Here is a 19372-nt window from a genome sequence, read left to right on the forward strand (position 1 = left end):
ATTCTCCACCTTGACACTACCTCCTCTGCCTGAAGTTCTCCACACCAGTGCTATCTCTTGCTCACAGGAAGCCTCAATCCAGAGAGAGCAGTCTTGCCTCCACCGTCAGATCCTGACAAGATTCCTTCTCGTCGCTAGGCACATCTCATCAACTTGTCGATCAGTGGTGAGCACAGCGCACTGCTGCTCGTTATATTCCTTTGCTTATCGTTGACATCGCAGGATCCCCAGAGACTTTGTCCTTTGTTGCCAGTACAATCCTGTGCTGGATTGCAACTTCTCAGGGCCTAGCGCTGCGGATTTGCCCTCGGTATAAGGTTTCGCTCACATCTAGACCTGCATTGGATCTACTCATTTGTGTTAACCGGGCCGCCTCCTGAGAACTGTCACTATTCTTCTCGAGTTTCCGTCACGTAAGCTCAGACAATGACTCTCTTGTGATTCATTCGCTTGAAAGCCGCTACCAATGCTAGAAATGGAGCAAAACTACATCACCATGGACAACAGCAACAATTTTCAAACCAGACATGATCGACCCGGTACCACTCCTTCTCCGGATGGAAACTATCCTAGCCACAGGCGCAGTGTATCTGGCAGCTTGCTCTCCAAACTCTCATTTTTAAGAACAAGTTCTGATGGAAATCAAGATCGAGGACCTTTGAGCCCAGAGTTCGCATCTGGCGATGATCGCACGTCACCAAAGAAAACCAGCAGGGCTATGGCTGTAGCTGTGCACCAGCAAAAAACTAGAAGGAGGAAAGGCTCACTCAGAAAGGCAGCGCTGCTCGGTCGTGGTGCACAACGAGAAAAGAAAGAAATGAAAGCATCGCCTCTTGAAACGGGCCATGACATAGGTTATGCAGGAGATGGCACTCTCAGCCCCACTTCCCCTGAGGAACTACCTCAAGCGTCGGGGTATGGCTTAGGTATTTCTGAGGCGACTCCAAGACCTTCAATGGAAGGATATGCCAGTCGAGCGAACAATGTCCTTCTGTCACCAATCAAGACCCTGCCAATGGGGACCGAAGATCATCTTGTTTCATCGCCCACTTCGGCAACAAGTCCAACGCTGACCTACACCTCGACCGACGAAGATGATGTTCTCTCCATTCCCACCCACAGTCTTCCGCCACCTCCGCGTGTACCATCAACCTCATCAGGATCCGACTCATACTTTCCCCCAGGAGCTGGCTCTCTTGCTCGCCGAAGATCGCAAAATGCCAAGTCGCCATTGTCCTTGGGAGGCCCCGCTGCCAGTCCCCTTCCGGCCCCCGATGCCGAATGGGACTACTCAGAGACTGAATGGTGGGGGTGGGTTGTACTGATCGTTACATGGGTTGTCTTTGTCACCGGAATGGGGTCTTGCCTCGGGGTATGGAGCTGGGCATGGGATGTTGGAGAAACGCCCTATGCTCCGCCAGAGTTAGAAGACGATCCGACTCTTCCAATTGTGGGATACTATCCTGCTCTAATCATTCTCACGTCTGTGATGGCCTGGGTATGGGTTGTCGTCGCGTGGGTGGGCATGAAGTACTTCAGACATGCAAAGATCAGTGGCGACTGAGTATATAAATAATCCAAAGAAATTTCACACCACGCTGTCGCAGCCTCGTCGGTGGTCGGCATCCATGTCACTAGCGGCTAAGGGTTAGACGAAGACAACGTGTTCCCTCACTGCCCTAGACACGTTGCCGACGCGCCATTTGTTTGCTTCAACACGATCGTGAGAAGTCAACATACCATCCACTACCATCAAAGAAACCTTGCACAGCGCGGTCTCTACAAGAATTCCTCCGTGCACACTCACACTATCTACAACTTCGTCAACAATCCAAAGTCACTCAGCACAAAATGGCCTCAATCTCTGTTATCGACCGTCCTTTGGGCACCTACCGATTCAAGGTTTCTGAAAACCGCGAATGTAAGACATCATTCCTGCAATCTTTGGGACATTCGATGCTGATGATTGACAGATGAAGTCATCCTGACACCCAGAGGACCCAATGCCCTGGAGCTCGCTACCAGCGTGGCTGACGATGGCGGTCCACGAGCCCTTTCTGGTGTCACTGTCAAGACCAGTGGCCAAAAGCCTAAGATCATATTTCCCCTCGAGAAGCAAGAGGTCTCTTATTTGTGGGACACCGACAAGAAGCGTTGGGTTTTCGGAGACAATTCTGACCTTTATGGTTCCAACCGCGCCACGCTAAACAAAGTTGTGGAGGAGTTTCTACACCCGGCCCCGAGGGTTGGCAGCCGCCGAGCTGGACCATTAATCAACTATCTCACGGACAGTTTGTTCTTCGAGTGCCACCTATGCGGAGAGGATCACAACGCCGAGTTCGACCGTGCTATGGCAGAAGCTGTTGACATTGTCATTGCTCACCAGTCAAATCCCAACAACCCTCCGATCCGCGATCTCGCTCTCTCCTGGTGCACCGGAGATCCAAGCGTCTCGACTATTCTGGGTCCGGTCGCTAGCGTCAAGCACTTAGAGCATGTTACGGTGGTCATGCATAGACATTTTAATGAAGATCGTTTGGATGGTGAGGGTCCCAATTGCCGATTCAGAGATATCAGGGAGGCTCAGGGAGCAATTATTGGTGGCGAATTGAAAGGGTATGCTTTCAGCGCTTCTATCGAGGAGTTTAATCGCTTCCCGGTTGACCCAGATGAGGACGAGGACGAGTATGAGTAGATTCGGGGTAGATACCGGGAAGGGATGAGCTTCATCAGACAAGCCGGGGCTTTGACCGCATAGAGGGAGTTTGGGACAATGGGATTTGATGCTTTGCTATTGACATGAGAGAGGAGAAGTTGAGCAACGTTTTTTTCACAAGACAACAATTGAGCACATGGTTTGTAGAGTAGATACCCAGAGCACGGAAATGGCATGATCATGAACTGAATTCCTAAGTAAGATGTGAATATGTGACATTGTCAATTGTTATTATTCCACTCAGAGCAAGTACACTCAATTTGCAAGTGCTGTCATTGTTCACTGGGACAACTGTACCACCGAGAGCTGGTATATTCAAACTAACACTGCCCTTATTGTCCCAGAAACATTTGGGACCTTGATTCCACAATAAGGTGGCTCTCCAGAGTGAAATGTGAAGACTTGCCTCTTGCAATTATTCCACTTACAAGCCGCACATTCCATTTTCTCGTGCTCTTGATGCTCCAGGAATACTTGGTACTTTGAATTAACTAAGCACCTGTTTCCTAAATTTAAGTGTCGATCTTTGAATTTTAACCTTTGTCACTGTTCCACGCAGAGCTGGTGCTTTCAAACACCGAGAATAATTCGTGGGGCAGCCAGAAGGAATTGGAATCAAAGCTTACTAAAGCCACTCCATCAAAGTGTAAAGTTGAAGTATTGAGACCGCTCAACAACATGCAAAAGAGAGCGAAATGTTCCGAGAATTGTTTGGAGAATTAAGGAAGGGAGAGAGGAAGTGAAGTCGGAAGGTGGAGGTGATAGATTTTGAACTAAGAAGGCGGTGAATATCTTAGCGCGGCAGAATCGAAAATGTCGGCCAAAAAATATTCAACCTAGCTCTGCACGACCTCACAGATTCTTCGAGCTTGCGCAGAACACCCATCGGCACAATGGTCACGAAAAGTAAGCTGAAGATGGCTTTGGCCGCCGACAAGGGGGTCGACTACAAGAAGTTGCACTTGAAGAAGAAGGAGAAGATTGCGAGGAAAGGAAAAGCGAAGAAGCATGGCGGGGAGGTTGAACCGACAAATGGCAAGAAGGTCGAGGAAGAATGGGAGGATGTTGAAGAAGAGAGCAATGATGAAGGCGTCGAGTTGGATGAGGAGGAGAGTGGCAGTGAAGAGGAGGTGGATGGTCCTATGAAGGTATGTTTGTAATCAACTTCAGCATTTTCCTTCTGACAATTCTACAGATCGATTTCGCCGGTATCGACGAGAGCGACAGCGATTCTTCAGCAGGCGAAAACGATCAGAATAATGAGGAATCAGATGATGAGGACGAAGAGGATATCCCCATGTCAGATCTCGAGGATCTCGATGAGGAGGAGAAGGAGGATATCATACCCCACCAACGCCTCACAATTAACAATACCGTCGCCCTCACCGCAGCCCTGAAACGAATTGCTCTACCCATATCGAAACTACCCTTCTCCGAGCACCAATCCGTCACCACCTCCGAACCCGTCTCCATACCCGACGTCTCAGACGACTTAAATCGCGAGCTCGCATTCTACGCACAATCATTATCCGCGGTGCAAGAGGCGCGCAAGTCGTTGAAAGCAGAAGGCGTTCCGTTCACAAGACCTACAGATTATTTTGCAGAGATGGTAAAGGCAGATGAACATATGGCTAAGATCAAGGCGAAGCTGATTGACGAAGCTGCGAGCAAGAAGGCGAGTGCTGAGGCGAGAAAACAAAGGGAATTGAAGAAGTTTGGCAAGCAGGTGCAGGTTGCGAAGATACAGGAACGGGATAAGGAGCGGAAGCAGACCATGGAGAAGATTAAGGTATTGAAGAGAAGTATGCTACCGAACCCCTCCGCTTCCACTTGATATTTGCTAACATGCAGAATTAGAACGTCAAGGTGCTGATACGGAGACTACAAATGAAGCTGATATGTTCGATGTTGCTGTTGATGATGAGATCAAAGACTCCAAGGCCTCGAGGAAAGACAGACAAGGACCCAATAAACGCCAAAAGAAGGACGAGAAGTTCGGCTTCGGCGGTAAGAAGCGGTTCAAGAAGAGCGGTGATGCTATGTCAAGTGGTGATTTGAGGGGCTTCTCGTCGAAGAAGATGAAAGGCGGTGCCAAGCAACGACCTGGAAAAGCGAGGAGGGCGGGCAAGAGGTAGTCTGGAATCCTGTTGATATGAGAGATCTGGGAACGGAAAATACTGGAGTTCAGGTTGTGTCTGCTTTATTGAAGGTGGCTTTCTGCAGTTTCAGGGCTGCGATTTGCCTGCTGTGTGGGCTGTAGATATCATCAGCCTGCTCGATCACAAGCGAAAGTAAAGCCGGGCAATGCTGTAATTCCAAGTTGTCAATATGGCTGATCCTCCAAATTATCGATGTGGTCCTTTTCGTTCATTCAGATGCATTCAATAGCAGTCTTTATGACCTCGATGTCACTGCCATTCCAACACCCAAAGTGTGCGAGTGCACTGTCTTTTATTCAAGTCACAGTGCGTTAGACTTCTATTTTAAATACTCCTGAAGCTACGCCCCAATCGAGAATGTGTTTATTGCGCGATGACTGCGTCCCACTGAGTGGATCCTTTTCTGATATCCATCCATCAACCTGACACGCCCGATGGAAAACTGTGCAACTTTGTTCTTCCTGCGAACAATCCGTCGCTTAGACTGGGCCGCAGCCATGTTCTTCCGCCATTTCCAGGGTCCACCCAAGGGGTCTGTTTCACAGCATCGGCTGCCGCTCTCACTGGCCACAGAGGACGGGATGAAGCCCAAAAGTGGTGCAGACTAGAACAAGCTCTCAGAGAGATGGGGACAACCAAGACATCTGAAGGCGCAGAGATCTCCAACCTCAGATAAACCTGAGGCGGAGCCGAAGCAATAGCCCTTTTTGCTTTTCGCCATGCATTCCATCCAAAGGCTCTTGAAATCTTTGCTCGAGGTGGCCTCTGTGCTTCACCTTCAGAGTTTTACCAGCACCAATTCCTTTTGGCCATCCTACAAATTCTTCACAATCTGCAAATGAATGGGATGCTGAGCGACCTGTCGACCATTAAAGATTGGCTGAGAACAACCTCTGAACAACTCCGTCCATTTGGAGTCGAGATGAGAATGCGTTCTGAGGGCGAGAAGCTGTTTCGACTTGACGCAGCAGACGAAGAAATTGCGAGCAGGCTTTGTAAGTCATTCCTCTCTCTCCATGTCTGAGCCGAAGCTGATGTGTGGAAAGGGAGTCACCACTGCTTTCTCTAGAAACTGGACTTGCTTTGAACTCTCTTCATGAAGATGATTTAAAATTCGGTGCAGACCATTTGCTAGATGAGAACTATCAACTTCCCATTAGAGTAAGATTGCAATCACTAATGCCCTCGCATCAGATACCATAAACCTTTTCCAGCAAGAGCCTCCTGAGAATGTAGACGATTGCATGGACTGGGAAGCTTCAGACAGCCTTCCTGCGAGACTTCAACTCCACCGAGCCAAATGACTCGATGGAACGAGACTGAACTTCTCGAAGCCTCGAAGAGGAAGACTCGTCTCTTCGGCATGAACGGCATCATGGTGGTATGGTGGATGCACTACCTACAACTCCGCCCCGGGTGGCCGATTGTGGTCAAAGATATCCACCCAGCCCTCCTCCAATCAACCGTCGACGATCCCACCACCAAAATGGTGGGACAATGCTTTCCCCTCAACCATCTCTTAACCTTTGGTAATCATTTCGCAACCTCCACTGATCAAGTGGGATTTGCTCTCTGTCTCGCAACACGCTCGTGTCGTCCGCCAAATCGAACTCCTCGACAGGCACCTGTGGCAGATCACTACGAGCACCAGACTTCTGAGAGGAGCCCTTTGTTTTCGAGCATGCTTTTTGAACATTACCTTTGTCGTGGAAGCATTCGGTTATTCTATGTAAGATCTTACTCGTACTGATCATGATGTGCTGCGGCACACGAACTTGTTGGATTTCTTTCATTGAGCACGCCCCGGCTTTAGGCATAGGGCTCGTTGTATTATCTTGAGTAACAGAGGGAAGATGGATTATTTGATTGCAAACGCGCTTGCTGTATGAGCTGGGCGCGTTTCAGTATTACTAGAATTTGAGAAGGGTTTTCTTGGCACGGGAGGCATCACGAGAGAAGTAGGAACGCACTGTGGATACTTTAGCTAAGCAGCGCGGGTGCTTCGGGAAAATGCAAACTTTAGGTAGAAAAGAGCGCACAAGCAACATGCAATAAAGTTATGTACCTAGTTGGCCATCATCCTATTTTTGTGAAGTACTGAATTTTGTGGAACATGTGAGCATGTCTCCCAGCGCCACTACCCCTTTCCAGGATGTTTAAGCATACTGCGCCTCATTGGCCATTTGCCGAGTGCCCCACTTCCCCTTTCTCTGTCGTTTAGATTCCTTTCTGAGGAACAAATTAGAACCAGATGTGTTCACATCGAAATGTCAGCATGAGCATTTTTCATGTTACATTTTTGGATCTGAGCTGTTGCCGCTTTAGCCTGAACGGTGAGTGAGCAAGGTGACGCCTTTGGTAAACACTCCTGAGCAAGGCCTTAACCCAACCAAAGTCAATTTAACCATACACAAAAAAGCCATTTTAGCGCCTGGAGAAGAAATCTGGCCATAAAGTAGTGTTCGGCAAATCTCACCGCCATCAGTCGGCAGGTCCTCCTTAAGAGTTGGTCACGTGGGATAGAGAAGATGCTCAGAAGACGTTCCAGTCCACGAGCATCAACTTATTGCTACTTCGAGTGTGAGACAGAAGATGATAATCCCGCCAGAAAAATTCACTTGCGAGGCCCCCTGCTGTCCAAAGTCATACACATAGCCTGAGTTCGGATTAATTGACGACTCACGGGCTGGCATCACGACCTAGTCTGGCACGCTACATGCATGGAACAACACTACGGCTGCTTGTCCTTCCAAATTCACCCAATTCGCCCGCCCGTGGTGTTCCAGAAGACTTAGAGAATGCTTCCATTCCCATGAAATAAATCCGTAGTTGGGGAAGACACAAGATACTCCCGCCACCACCACACCTCAAAGTACTGACCTAGGAGCACTTTTGTGATATCGAAGATCAAAACCGTTTCTGTTTGACTGCAGAAAGCATCCACAAGTTCGAGAATGTGCGACCCCAAAGGGAGACTGGCTTAATCCACGTAGCAGCTTTTCCTCTTCTGTCCATCTCGAAGAGGTGTAGACGGGATTGCAAAGGAAGAATAACTAACTGCGCATGGAACAATGTCGACTCTCTCTTCCATTCTCTCTTATTAGAAAGCTTCTCGAGTTGGGTAATGGTATGATCATATTTTTTCAAGTGCGAAATCAACTCAGAGATAACCAGCAGTAACCAATTTCCGAAACCGGGCAAATTCTGTACCAAAGACAAGTCCCTTAATCCCAAAAATTGCGAAAGATCCTTGAGCATAACTTCGTAATACCCAGCATGATAATCGGTCCTTGAAAAGAGAGAACAAGTTTTGAGATGTCTCGACCGTCACAGAAAAGTGCCCCAAGCTCCACACCCTTGGGCCATATCAGTGCCCGTTCTACCTTCACACCATACAATTTTCCGCTTGGTTCGTTTCTTTCAAGATAAAATAGGCTCATTCACGGTGCAGCGCCTAGAGATGATTGGATGGGAGGGCGCCAGTAACTCCCCCTACCACTTCCAGATGAGATCAGAGCTGTTGATTGTTGATCATTTCTCCACTCGGAAGATCTGGTAAGCTGCAATCAGTTAGCAACTTGATAGCTACAATATATAAGATATCCTTTTGTTTACGCGGATCGTCCCGCCTAGCTCTCCATCTCCTCTCGGCGCCGCCTTACTTCCATCCGCACTATGGCATTTACTCTTTCTGTACAACCAATGTCAGCCCCACCTAACCCCTCGATTTTTTTCAGGGTGTCCAACTTGAAAATCAGACCATCGGTCGTCTCCGTCCACTCGCGCGAGTGTCTAGCGAGTAGCATTAATACCAAATTCGCCTGACGGCTTCTGCACGCAAGATCCAAAGCCCGTACTCTCTGAGACTCATCAGCTTTGAAAAGTGCTCTGTAATTAAGCAACAGCTTCACAATCTCATCATGCCCACACTGAATAGCCCATAGCAAGGCTGACATTCCATCTTTGTCTTTATCTGCAGTCTTTGCACCAGCAGCAAGAAGGTATCGAACAATTTCAGTCTTTCCGCACCGCGTGGCGATTGTGATAAGGTAGGAGTTTTCTCTGGCTTCTTCCGTGTCATAAGGACCCCATGATTCACTTGACGTGAGATTCAACGCTGCCTCGACTAGACGGCGGACAATTTGGTGGTTCTTGGAGTTGATGTGTGCTAAGAGCGAAGGACGTGGATCAACTCCGGCCTCTAATAGGACGCTAACAACCTTTGAATGCCCGACTTTGGCTGCTTGGTACAAGGGACATTGATCCAGGCTTGGAGGGCCCTCCAAGGTTGTCGACGCAGACAATAGCACTGCTACGATATCGTCATAACCACGAACTGCTGCAGCACAGAGGAGGGCTTGGAGAAGGTCATTTCCATACGTCTCTAGATTGGGAAAATTTGCAGCTCCTCGTGAATTGCTTTGAAGTAGGTCCCCTGCTGGGCCACTGAACTGATCAACCTCGGCGCCTTTATCTAACAAAAGTTGTACGGTTTTTAGGTGGCCGTTTGCCACAGCAATGAACATTAGTGAAGGCGTCATATGCCCCCTGAAGAGTGATTTTTTAGCCTCGATGACATTCATCTGGCTGTTATTATCCACAAACATGTCAACAAACACGTCGATAAACATTGTAGCAACCCCGTTGTGGCCAAGAGAAATTGCAAGTCGAAGACAAAAATCGATAATATTAGATGGTTTCTGAAAAGTGAAGGATCTTTTGACGGCGTACACGAGATCCACGGATAGCTGCCTGCTGGTGATAGCGCAGAAGCTCAATCTCAGACTCTGTCAGCCACAATTGGGTATCGGAGTTCGAAGTAGTATGTGTTCCCAGTCCGTCAAGCTCAAACTTTTTCAATTCGTATTGGGCACCGGAAATCGAAGTACTACTGTATGTGTTTCGAGGTTCTCCACTTGCACGGGAGATGTAATGTTAATGTCGCTGTAATCAACCAGGGTCCGAACAACTTCGACATTTCCGCACCTGACGGCGATCTCAAGAGCCGAGCCGCCTTCAGGGCCCTCATCCAGAGGATCACCACCATTCTCCAGCAACAACAGAACGATTTCGCGAGCGCCTTCCTGGGTAGATTTCCTCAGTGCTGAATTCTTGGCCTCGATATCCTGGGGCGATGCTTCGGCTGATTGCATGACCATGAGTAGGCCTTCTACCACTGCTCCGTTACCATTCCCCGCTGCATCAACCAAGGCTTTTCTTAGATACGTCCGAAAACCGGGGCCTACTGGTGGCTCCCCGAGCCCCCAAAGAGAACGAGTCATCTTTACGATGTTTACGTGGCCGCGGAGCGCAGCCATTGCCCCAGAAGAGAAATAGTAGCCATCATGTTCGAGGAAAAGTTCCAAAAAGGGGGCGAACGAGTCCACGATATCTGCAACCAGTTTCTCCTGGCCATGCATTGATGCTTCGAAAAGCAAGTGTCCCAAAATTATGTCCTCTAAGCTGCGAGAGGAACCCACCCCGGAGCTAGTCGGCTGTCCCAATGATCCATGTACTGACAAGAGGCCAGATTTCAATCCAGTGAGAAGGTTCCCGTTTCCTTGACGGCAAGCACTTAAGACCTTGGAGTACAGCCACAGATAGGCTCTTTCAATAGTCTCGGGAATGCTTTCCGAATCGGTTGGGATCATTTCCAATGTTTTCCTGTCCAGTACTGATTTGTATGGCCCTAAGCCATGCAGCTTTACTCCTGCACGATTCATAAGATAGACCCCAGGATTATCATCTGTAAGTACTGCTAATAGCAGCAGATGTTGAGCTTTAATGGCCCATCCCGCCTGAGCAATAAGCCATAGTTCCTTGTTTTGAATGCTTTTATGCTTCCATGGAAAGACGTTGAAGAGGAGATTTTTGTGGAGGATCAATGTATGGAATAATTGGTATGTCCTGGAGGCTTTATCCATGTGATGATCCAAACAGGTACTGTGAGGAAGCCAGTTGTTAGAGATATACTCTAAGATTCGAAATTTCTGAAGGAGATGCTCGTTGGGTGCTCTCGTGTTGACATATCTTCGATAGTCGATCTGTTTTGGCGTTGCTGAAGGTCCTCCCCTGAAGTAATCCCATACTTTAACGACACTATTCGCCAAATAATCATCAGGAACGATCGAGAAGCTAGAAACCATTTCTTGTATTAACTTCATGTCATTGTTTGTAGCGTCCAAGTACTTCGAAACCTGTGATTCGAAGTCTGAAAAGCAAAGATAGGCAATGCAGACTTGTGCCACCGCGATGTTTGCCTCTTCCATTGTGAAATGGATAGAGGATCCCAGGTCGTAAGGCTTGCCGAGGACATATTGCTGGACTGTGTAATGGGCAAGAGAGACATGCCGTGTCTCTTCGCTGATCACAACCAGGTTCCCGCAGGCACGAACGACTCGGAGAATCTGGGTTGGAATCTTGCTGCCGTCCCAATGTCGGTCCTCTATATCAAAAGCAATTGCCTCCCGAAGTTCATCGATATAGAGTGGACGTTTGGCGCAGACAATCCATTGAAACATTCGCCGGACTAAATCTTCTCGCTGTTCGCCATTGATTCTTCCAAGGAGCCTGTCGTATGTCTCGCCAAGATCTTTGGGGAGGTTTTCTAGAATTCGTTTCACTTCACTATCGGTTTCCGCCGTACAAAGCTCGGCGAGTTGAAATTTGACCCATAGAAACATGCCCTTTGCGCCGTCCACAAGACAGTCGATAATAAGTTGCTCTAGATCCTCATCGCCCAGTACCAAGCTCCCGTCAGCCAGTAGACTTCGCACCGAATGTGTAACATACACCTTGATGTCATCACTAATGGCAGTGGGAAGGACTTGGAGGCGATGCTTGACAACATGCGGGGGCGTCATGGCCGAGACATCATCATCTCGACTGCAGAGTAGAAGTTTGATCGGTTTGGTACCTCCCCAGAGACTTTTGAACGCTTGGTTTATATTTTGTCGATCACAGTCCTTTACCTCATCCAGCCCATCTAACACCATCGTAACAGAATCAAAGACTTCCTCGACTAATGTACCGAGAATTTGGAGAACATCGCGAAGCTCGGGCGATTTATTTCCGTTGCCGTAGCATTTCACAATCAATTTTTCCACGGAGGAAGGAATTGGAACATGCTGAAGAAGGCCCTTAGCCAGCGATGCAAAGATGTTGATGGGTTCAAGAGTTCTTTTGTCTGCATAGTCACAATAGTAATGCGTGACAGCGGAACTTGTTGTTGACTTTGGGAGAGTGTCGATGATAGCTGATGCTAGAACCGACTTCCCGCATCCGGCTTACCAGAACTTGTCATTTATAGCTCACAATTTGGGGAATAGAGGTACTTACGTATCCCATGGCAACACAGTGCTGCCGAATCTGGACAGTGCAACCAGTTCTGATATTCGGGTGACGCAAGCGCCCACAAGCATGTACCTTCATGGCGCATGGATCCTAGGGCGCGGTGCCTATAGCCGTCATCAACTCCTGACAGAAACCCTAAGAGTTGAACGCGTCGGTTTGCTATTTGATCAGAATTAGCGCTAGATAACTTATTCTTCTGGCTCCGACTAACCTTTCTCCTCCCTTTCCTGCAGTTCTTTATTTGCAAGAATTATTGCTCTTGCCTCCTTTGCTTCAATCATATGGCAAATCTCGGCTTCCTTCTCTACGGTCTCTTTATGGTCACGGAACTTCTGGATAGCTTCTTCGAGCTCCGTGTCGAGCTCCAATGGCTTCAAAATTCGCTTCAAGGCTGACACTTTCTGCTCTTTTAGAGCAATCCGAAATTTAGTACAAAGGTCAATGATGTCGAGATAAGCGTTGGATAGGGCTTGCGTTAGCCTTTGATGTTTCTTTGAGTCAAATAACCTCTGATAGTCGCCTCAATTAGGTCAGTATTCATCTATCCAAGCCATTATTTGAACTTACGAAATCTCGGTAGCAAATCGCCGATCCTGCCAAACATCTCAACAGCTTGTGCGTAGAACTTTGTGTATTTCTTCGCCATAGCAAGAAATACTCTGATACTTCCCCATATCGGAGCTAGATACAGTGGGGCCATGTTTGTGAAAGTATCTAAGGCCTTCCCATAGTCTTCGACAGCAACCACCAATGGTCTCATCTTTTGAACCAGAGATTGGGCTTTACTGCTGGTCCTGTCTTCCCGCTCGCAGTTGCTAGCAGTGTAATATAGGTTCTCAAGACTTGCCGAATCGAAGAGTCTCTTCTCGCTTTCAGATAGATCAGCTGTGAAGCGATTTCTAGCGATCACCCAAGGGTCATCGGGATCGTCCAGGCTGGGAGCCTTCTGCGTCGCAAGCGTGCCTGGCATTTCGCTGTGGGGTTTCGCACACCTGTGTAGAGGAACATACTAAGATCTCGAAAAATCTCGAAAGATTGAATCGAAATAGAAGAATATTAATGCAGAATTGAGCGGGGTTTGATTGTGAGGCTGTGGGCAGGTCTGGCGTGGGGCTGAGTGGCGCCACTCAAACAAGAAATTCTGTTGGGTGGACTCCATCAACGCCAACTTAATTCTGCTACACTCCACGGGAATCCGACAATTAAATACACGAAAATTTCAAGTAACTTTGAGAAAAGAGGTACTATGTCTTCAGGAACTTGAAGCTTAATATCCCGGCTTTCTAGGTAATCTTACTTTGACAGCCGTAGGCCAAAAGTATTATCTTTTCCAAGTTCTTTAGGTAGTGAGCAGTTGACTTTTATATTTTTGCAACCAAGCATTTATTAGAAGGCTGCAAGCACTTCAACGTGAATGCGCATTTGTTTCACAGTAACACGATTAATCTGTCTCTAGAGACATATGTATTAGAAATAGGTTCCTAAGGTTTATAATAAAGACTAAGCTATAAATTAGCTTTTCATATAATATATTAGTAATTAAATTAATAATATTTATTATATATACTTTTTTCGTTTTCTATTTTCTATTTTATAATCTTTAGCTATTATAAGTATTATATAAATATATTATATATAAGCTTTCTTTAAGCAAGTTTTATTTCCCTAAAATATAACTCTTATAAGTACTCTTATACGTAATAAAAGCTTAATACTTATTTCTTCTATTTTACTTTTATAAATTAAATATTAATAATAGCTAATATATAAGTTTAAATATAACTTTCTTATATAAATATATTATATAATTATCTTTTATATACTTGTTATTACAGGTATTATTCTCTAAATATCTCTTTATTTAAGTTTCTTAATTCCTTTATTTATTTAATATATTTCTTATATTATTATTATATTAAGCTTATAACTAGAAACTAACTAGTTATTTTTTAAGAATTAATACTTTATATACAAGTATAATTAAGGGCTTTCTTATCTTTTATATATTAATTATACTTATAATTATCTAAGAAATATATTAGATTTTAGTTATAAATTTATATTTATCTTAAAACTATTATTTTATATTATTATAAATTTCTTTCTATTAATTTATTACTATTATTAAAGGATTTAAAGCCCTTAATTAGTAATTTTCTTTACTTAAATATTATATATATTAAAAAAAGAATAAATTCGTACTATATTTAAAGAAAATATCTTTTAATATCTAGATTAATATATCTAGATTAATTTGATATATTATTATATTTATATTTTAATATATATATATATATATAATTTAGTTATTAGATCTTAAAAAATTAATATATTATTACTATATATAATAAAAAAGAGCTTAAAAACGCATTAAAATAACTAAAATTTAGTTTTAGCCCAAGAGTATAAAATCTTTTAATTTCTAACTTATTATTGCATGGCAACTGCGTGCTAGTGGTCACGTGACTATAATCCTGTATTTAAGCTTTGGCCACTCGTGCCACACCTCCCTTTCCTCTTTATCTATCTATATATTATTATTACAATATAATAATAATGTTTTATTATAATACTTATATTATATAAAAGTACTAAATATTATAAATTATTATTATATATACTTTATTAATTTTTATTTATTTATTTTTATAAAAATTTGAAATTTGAAATCGAAACTTTATATAAAAAATAATAGACCTAATTAAAATCTATTAAAAGTTAATAAATTAATATATATATTTTTAAAATATTTTCTTTAATTATATATAATTCTTTATTATTATACCTTTTACTTATTTTGTTATCTATAAACTCTTTATATGAAATATTATATAAAACGGATCTATAATTAGTTATTAAGAAATAAAAAAACTCGCTAAATCGTGTTTTTGTGTGTGGGCGTGCTTTTGCCAGGGCCCTCGGTTAGCACGTAACCGTCAATCCGAACGAGGCTTAGCCGAATTTGTCTCCCTTCAATTCCCTTGCTAAACCCGCAGCTTGACATTGTGAGAATAGGGCAGGGGGAACTTTTTGTCTGCTTAACTCTCCGTGCTCTCCTTGCAATATTCATAGCTGGTATGGATGTGTTTTCAACCTAAAGCAAGTGCAGTGGGATGTCCAAGCGAAACGCCAAACTAGAGAGGCCGAAACTACTGTGTCCCTCCAAGTGGCACTTCATGCGCGGCGAGCCATTCCCGCGCCCTCAACGTGCCAGGTCAGGCCTGCAGCAAGCCGTGTCTCCCCCTGCCTTCCTCCTTATCCAGGATTTCGAGAAGTGGGTATCCTTCGGATACGAAATGGATACTCCGTACGGGCGGGATAAATGCCAAGCGGGCTAAGTTTTCCCCATTATCAGGAGCGTGTGATAGGCGCAGAGGTCTCATTTCCAGGGGCGCGGTACCCGCTCCTCATTTAAGCCATGTTCCTTCAAGATGTCACCCCGTGTCTCCCTTTCTTTGCTTCTTTAGCAAATTTTTTTTTTATAGATATATACTCGAGGAAGGTATGAAAGTTGCTTTCTCGAGGGTTGAAGCCTTCATGTCAGGGCCGTCGTCCCGGCGTCGTCCGGGCCTTTTGTATACTGCGCCTGCTTTTGGGTTATCTTTGCTTTTCTTGTGGTTCTGGATCGGTAGGCATCATGAGCAGCCAGTTGTCTACCCTCCCCCGAGGCCGATCAATAATGCGCCCGAGAAGGAGATGATTAGGGAAGATTGGGATTTTGTCCGAGACGCAAGAAATTTTCTGATGACTGATGCGCGGTGCGATGAAGCGTTTCCAGAGCTGTTCAAGGAGATAGACCGGGCTGTGGAAGTACGGAAGAACGATCATGTCACCCTGAAAGAGCTGGACGAAATAGTGAAAGTCAAGGGTTACATGCGAGCTATGATTTATGACCAACAGGTATATTAACTCCCAATTGATCAGCACGCACTGCTAATAACCAAGCTCTACGTTCTCGACGCGGCAGCGTTAGCGATCAACTTGCGCGAGCAAGCTACACTTCACGCCATCCACCGCGCAATCGTTACCTCCCCCGAACCCCTCCCAAACATCGAGTTCGTATTCATGTCTGACGACATCGCAGCCGGCACCCCAGAGGCAAAATGGTCATACTCGCGGCAATTGAACGAGACCTACAACTGGCTGATGCCCGACTTTGGGTACTGGTCCTGGCCAGAGCCCAAAATCGGTTCATACCTCGAAGTACAGATGAAAGCGACCGCAATGGACACCAAGCTGGCATGGCGGAAGAAAACCAACAAGCTGATATGGCGAGGCGCAAGCATGGAGCTTCTGGTGCGAGAACAACTCGTCAACGTTTCACGCGGACACGAATGGGGGGACGTCAAGATCTTTAGCTGGGAAGAGGAGGGCCCCAAGCCAGAAAGCAAGGAAATCCTCACCATGGATGAGCACTGCGCCTACAAATACGTCGCGCACACCGAAGGCATCTCGTACTCCGCGCGCCTGCAAAACCTGCAGAACTGCAACAGCGTCATCGTCTCGCACCAGCTCAAGTGGCTGCAGCACCACCACCACCTCATGGTCTCTTCCGGCCCGGACCAGAACTTCGTCGAGGTGGCGGCGGATTTCAGCAATCTGCCGGAAACGATGGAGCGCTTGTTGAAGAATGATGCGGACTCGGAACGCATCGCGGGGAATAATGTGAGGACGTTTCGAGAGCATTATTTGACGCCGGCGGCGGAGACGTGTTATTGGCGGAAGCTGTTTAGGGGGTATGCGAGCGTCAGCTTTGAGCCGGAGTTCTTTGATGCGAAGGGGAAGTGGAGGGGCTTGCCGATGGAGAGCTATGTACTGGAGAGGAAGCTGACTTGGAACCCTCATTAGACGTCCAGGCTGTATTGGTTCGAACATCATTGGATTGGCGTTTTGGGTGCTGGGCTGGTGGTTTGAATCTTCGACGAGAGATGACATCTGTTGTAATGTTTCACCGACGCATCGTGCATATGGGCTGGAGTTTCTGGGCGGAATGGTTTATTGCTATAGATCTTAGACGTTAATACCCAGATCTTAACCTTGCCATCTTAACGCAAACCGGCATCCTCCTTTACTTCCAGGCGGCGTCGTTTTAGGCAGCTGTCAGAAGTCCAAGAATGGGGAGGCTAATGTCTAGTCGCAGGTCCCAACCCACGTCATTCGAATACCTACACTTTATCAATTGGGTCCGCCTCCTGGTGCCTCCAACTGGGCACGATACGAACCGAGATCTTCAGACGTCAGCTTGGCGAACCGGTGGAGTTCCAGATATTATCCTGGGGGAGGTATGCCTTGCGGCTGATAAAGTAGGGCAGGGAGTTTCCCTGGATTTCGGAAGACGAGAGTCTGTGGAAGTTTCATCTTAAATTGTTCGCGTGGGCCGAAATGGAGATGAAGAGGACACCTACATCGCGGGTTGGATACGAGATGCGACGTCTGGTTTGGAGCAGAACGGCAATGCAGATCACGGCTTGGAGTGTCTCGGCGTGATGTGTTGGTTTTTGCAGACGGTTTTTCGATATTTGTCTGGACGAGGTTTTGCTTCCTTGCTTCATCTGTTCGTGCATGCACCTTTCTTCAAACTGTGGAACCGTGTTGTCGAATTCGTTTGATAAACATACTTAGTTTAAGCAAAGCCGTTGCTTTACATTTTCCTTACTCGGGCGAGGAATTATAACCTCTTTGCCACGAGACGAATTTGAACCGCACGACCTCTCTTCCGTCACTCATCGTTGCCATTTTCAAAGGTAATTCAACAATTCTCTTGGCCTTCTTGCTCTTTAGTCGTTTCCACAGGGTCTGACCAACCAGGTTCTTCTAAATCGTTGGAGTTCTCAGAACCGCTTGATCTTATCCTTGGCTTGTGATCAGGTGCTACCTGCCTCGTGTGTGACAGTGTTATCCTCCGGATCAAACCAACTAGTGCTGCCACCGGCTTGTGCAACCTCTGTTCCTATAAGAAGCGTAGTCGATGTTGCTTCTAGAACTCGCCATCACTAATTTCCTCTTGCTCTCTCTCAGCCTCCTACTCCCATCGATATCCCCGATTCCGTACTAGCCCATCGGCCCCATCTGGCTTTGCGGAGACCTTGTGCAATCTGTTGCTATAGAAGTCTGCTTTTTCGCAGAGTCGTATATAACGCAGAAGGTCGATCGCCGTCCAATTTCCTTCCTCTACCGCTCCTTGAAAGAGCTTAACGAGCGAGGTTTAGCCCTCAGTATGGACAAAGTTCACAATACCCACTATGACCTTGTTCCGTTGAATAATTTGCTTTACGTCCACAGTGCTTTCATGCTGCCTAAACTCAACCGTTGGTTTGGCGCCTGGGATGTTCAGGCAAAAATACAGCAAGTTCAAGGAGTTGTATTTCTTGTTCTTGTTTGAATACGGAGTACCAGTTTCCCATTGCCTCTGCGAGCTCCTTCATATAGTCGATTTTTAAGATCTCTACTACCCCTTGCATTGATGTCAGCGCCACAAGATTCGGATTGGCAAACTCGTGCTCAGAGTAATGCACACACAGAAATGAGAACAAGTTTGCATCGTACGCAGTTCGAATGTTGCTGCTAACCTGGCTGATTCATGCTAGAAACAGGATGTCATATCAGTATTGTCTGCAAGAATGTCCAGAGCGAAGATGACACATTGTAAGCTATCGTTCAAAGCCCATAAGTTCGATGAGTGATCTGCTCGGAAAATAAAATAGAATGCCGAGGAATAAATAACTGACTACATGTAATCCCGCGGACTCCGGGGTATTGATATAGTAGTTGCTTTTTAAAAGTTCACATGCCTTCGGGATGGCCCCCTAAATTCTCGACCCTGCGGTAGAGACAGCAAGTTCTAATTTCTATTTCAGGTAGTACAGAGAGCATGTTCAAGAAATGAAGCTCTCCCTGGGGGTGTTTGAGGAGTAGGGGCTTTATTAAACGCGCCTAATAGACTAAAGAAGTTAAGAAGTCAGTCTGCTTTACTCACCTAAACCCGAAGGAGGGAGACATAACTTGAACATCCGTCCAATAATACTCCGTATCTACAAGCGGATAAACACTCTAATCCTCACCCACCCTCCACATCGCGAAATTCTCTTCAAAATTATCTTCGTCCTCGACTTCTACTATTAACCCTGATTCGCAGAACTTATCA

General features: G+C 46.0%; 7 protein-coding genes across 7 annotated transcripts; 5 read left to right on the plus strand and 2 right to left on the minus strand.

The window, feature by feature from the left end:
* Window positions 1-652: 652 nt before the first annotated feature.
* K444DRAFT_472690 (uncharacterized protein) lies at window positions 653-1564 on the plus strand (the record flags this gene model as incomplete). Its single annotated transcript, XM_024872895.1, has 1 exon — window positions 653-1564. A coding segment is annotated over one exon (912 nt), but the record flags the coding sequence as incomplete, so codon positions are not given.
* A 287-nt stretch (window positions 1565-1851) lies between these two features.
* On the plus strand, window positions 1852-2695 carry K444DRAFT_630374 (uncharacterized protein; the record flags this gene model as incomplete). The annotated part of the gene is made up of 2 exons (XM_024883203.1): window positions 1852-1921; window positions 1974-2695. 2 exons carry the CDS (start codon window positions 1852-1854, stop codon window positions 2693-2695), a joined length of 792 nt encoding a protein of 263 aa, XP_024735568.1.
* A 914-nt stretch (window positions 2696-3609) lies between these two features.
* On the plus strand, window positions 3610-4851 carry K444DRAFT_530482 (Ebp2-domain-containing protein; the record flags this gene model as incomplete). Its single annotated transcript, XM_024874906.1, has 3 exons — window positions 3610-3864; window positions 3912-4518; window positions 4574-4851. 3 exons carry the CDS (start codon window positions 3610-3612, stop codon window positions 4849-4851), a joined length of 1140 nt encoding a protein of 379 aa, XP_024735569.1.
* A 1209-nt stretch (window positions 4852-6060) lies between these two features.
* K444DRAFT_414454 (uncharacterized protein) lies at window positions 6061-6944 on the plus strand. Its single transcript, XM_024872642.1, has one exon. It carries the CDS (start codon window positions 6176-6178, stop codon window positions 6623-6625), a length of 450 nt encoding a protein of 149 aa, XP_024735570.1. The 5' UTR covers window positions 6061-6175; the 3' UTR covers window positions 6626-6944.
* Window positions 6945-8291: 1347 nt separating this feature from the next.
* K444DRAFT_414485 (ankyrin) lies at window positions 8292-9618 on the minus strand. Its single transcript, XM_024872644.1, has 3 exons — window positions 8636-9618; window positions 8491-8566; window positions 8292-8435 (listed from the first exon to the last, which is right to left on the minus strand). Exons 1-2 carry the CDS (start codon window positions 9504-9506, stop codon window positions 8505-8507), a joined length of 933 nt encoding a protein of 310 aa, XP_024735571.1. The 5' UTR covers window positions 9507-9618; the 3' UTR covers window positions 8292-8435; window positions 8491-8504.
* Window positions 9619-13298, minus strand: K444DRAFT_414471 (uncharacterized protein). The gene is made up of 4 exons (XM_024872643.1): window positions 12796-13298; window positions 12440-12748; window positions 12214-12387; window positions 9619-12160 (listed from the first exon to the last, which is right to left on the minus strand). Exons 1-4 carry the CDS (start codon window positions 13196-13198, stop codon window positions 9732-9734), a joined length of 3315 nt encoding a protein of 1104 aa, XP_024735572.1. The 5' UTR covers window positions 13199-13298; the 3' UTR covers window positions 9619-9731.
* A 2467-nt stretch (window positions 13299-15765) lies between these two features.
* K444DRAFT_530455 (DUF821 domain-containing protein) lies at window positions 15766-17076 on the plus strand (the record flags this gene model as incomplete). The annotated part of the gene is made up of 2 exons (XM_024874903.1): window positions 15766-16128; window positions 16174-17076. The coding sequence occupies 2 exons, from the start codon at window positions 15766-15768 to the stop codon at window positions 17074-17076; spliced, it is 1266 nt and encodes a 421-aa protein (XP_024735573.1).
* Between the last annotated feature and the right edge of the window lie 2296 nt (window positions 17077-19372).

Source organism: Hyaloscypha bicolor (assembly GCF_002865645.1).
Source record: "Hyaloscypha bicolor E unplaced genomic scaffold K444scaffold_87, whole genome shotgun sequence".
Classification (NCBI taxonomy): Eukaryota; Fungi; Ascomycota; class Leotiomycetes; order Helotiales; family Hyaloscyphaceae; genus Hyaloscypha; species Hyaloscypha bicolor.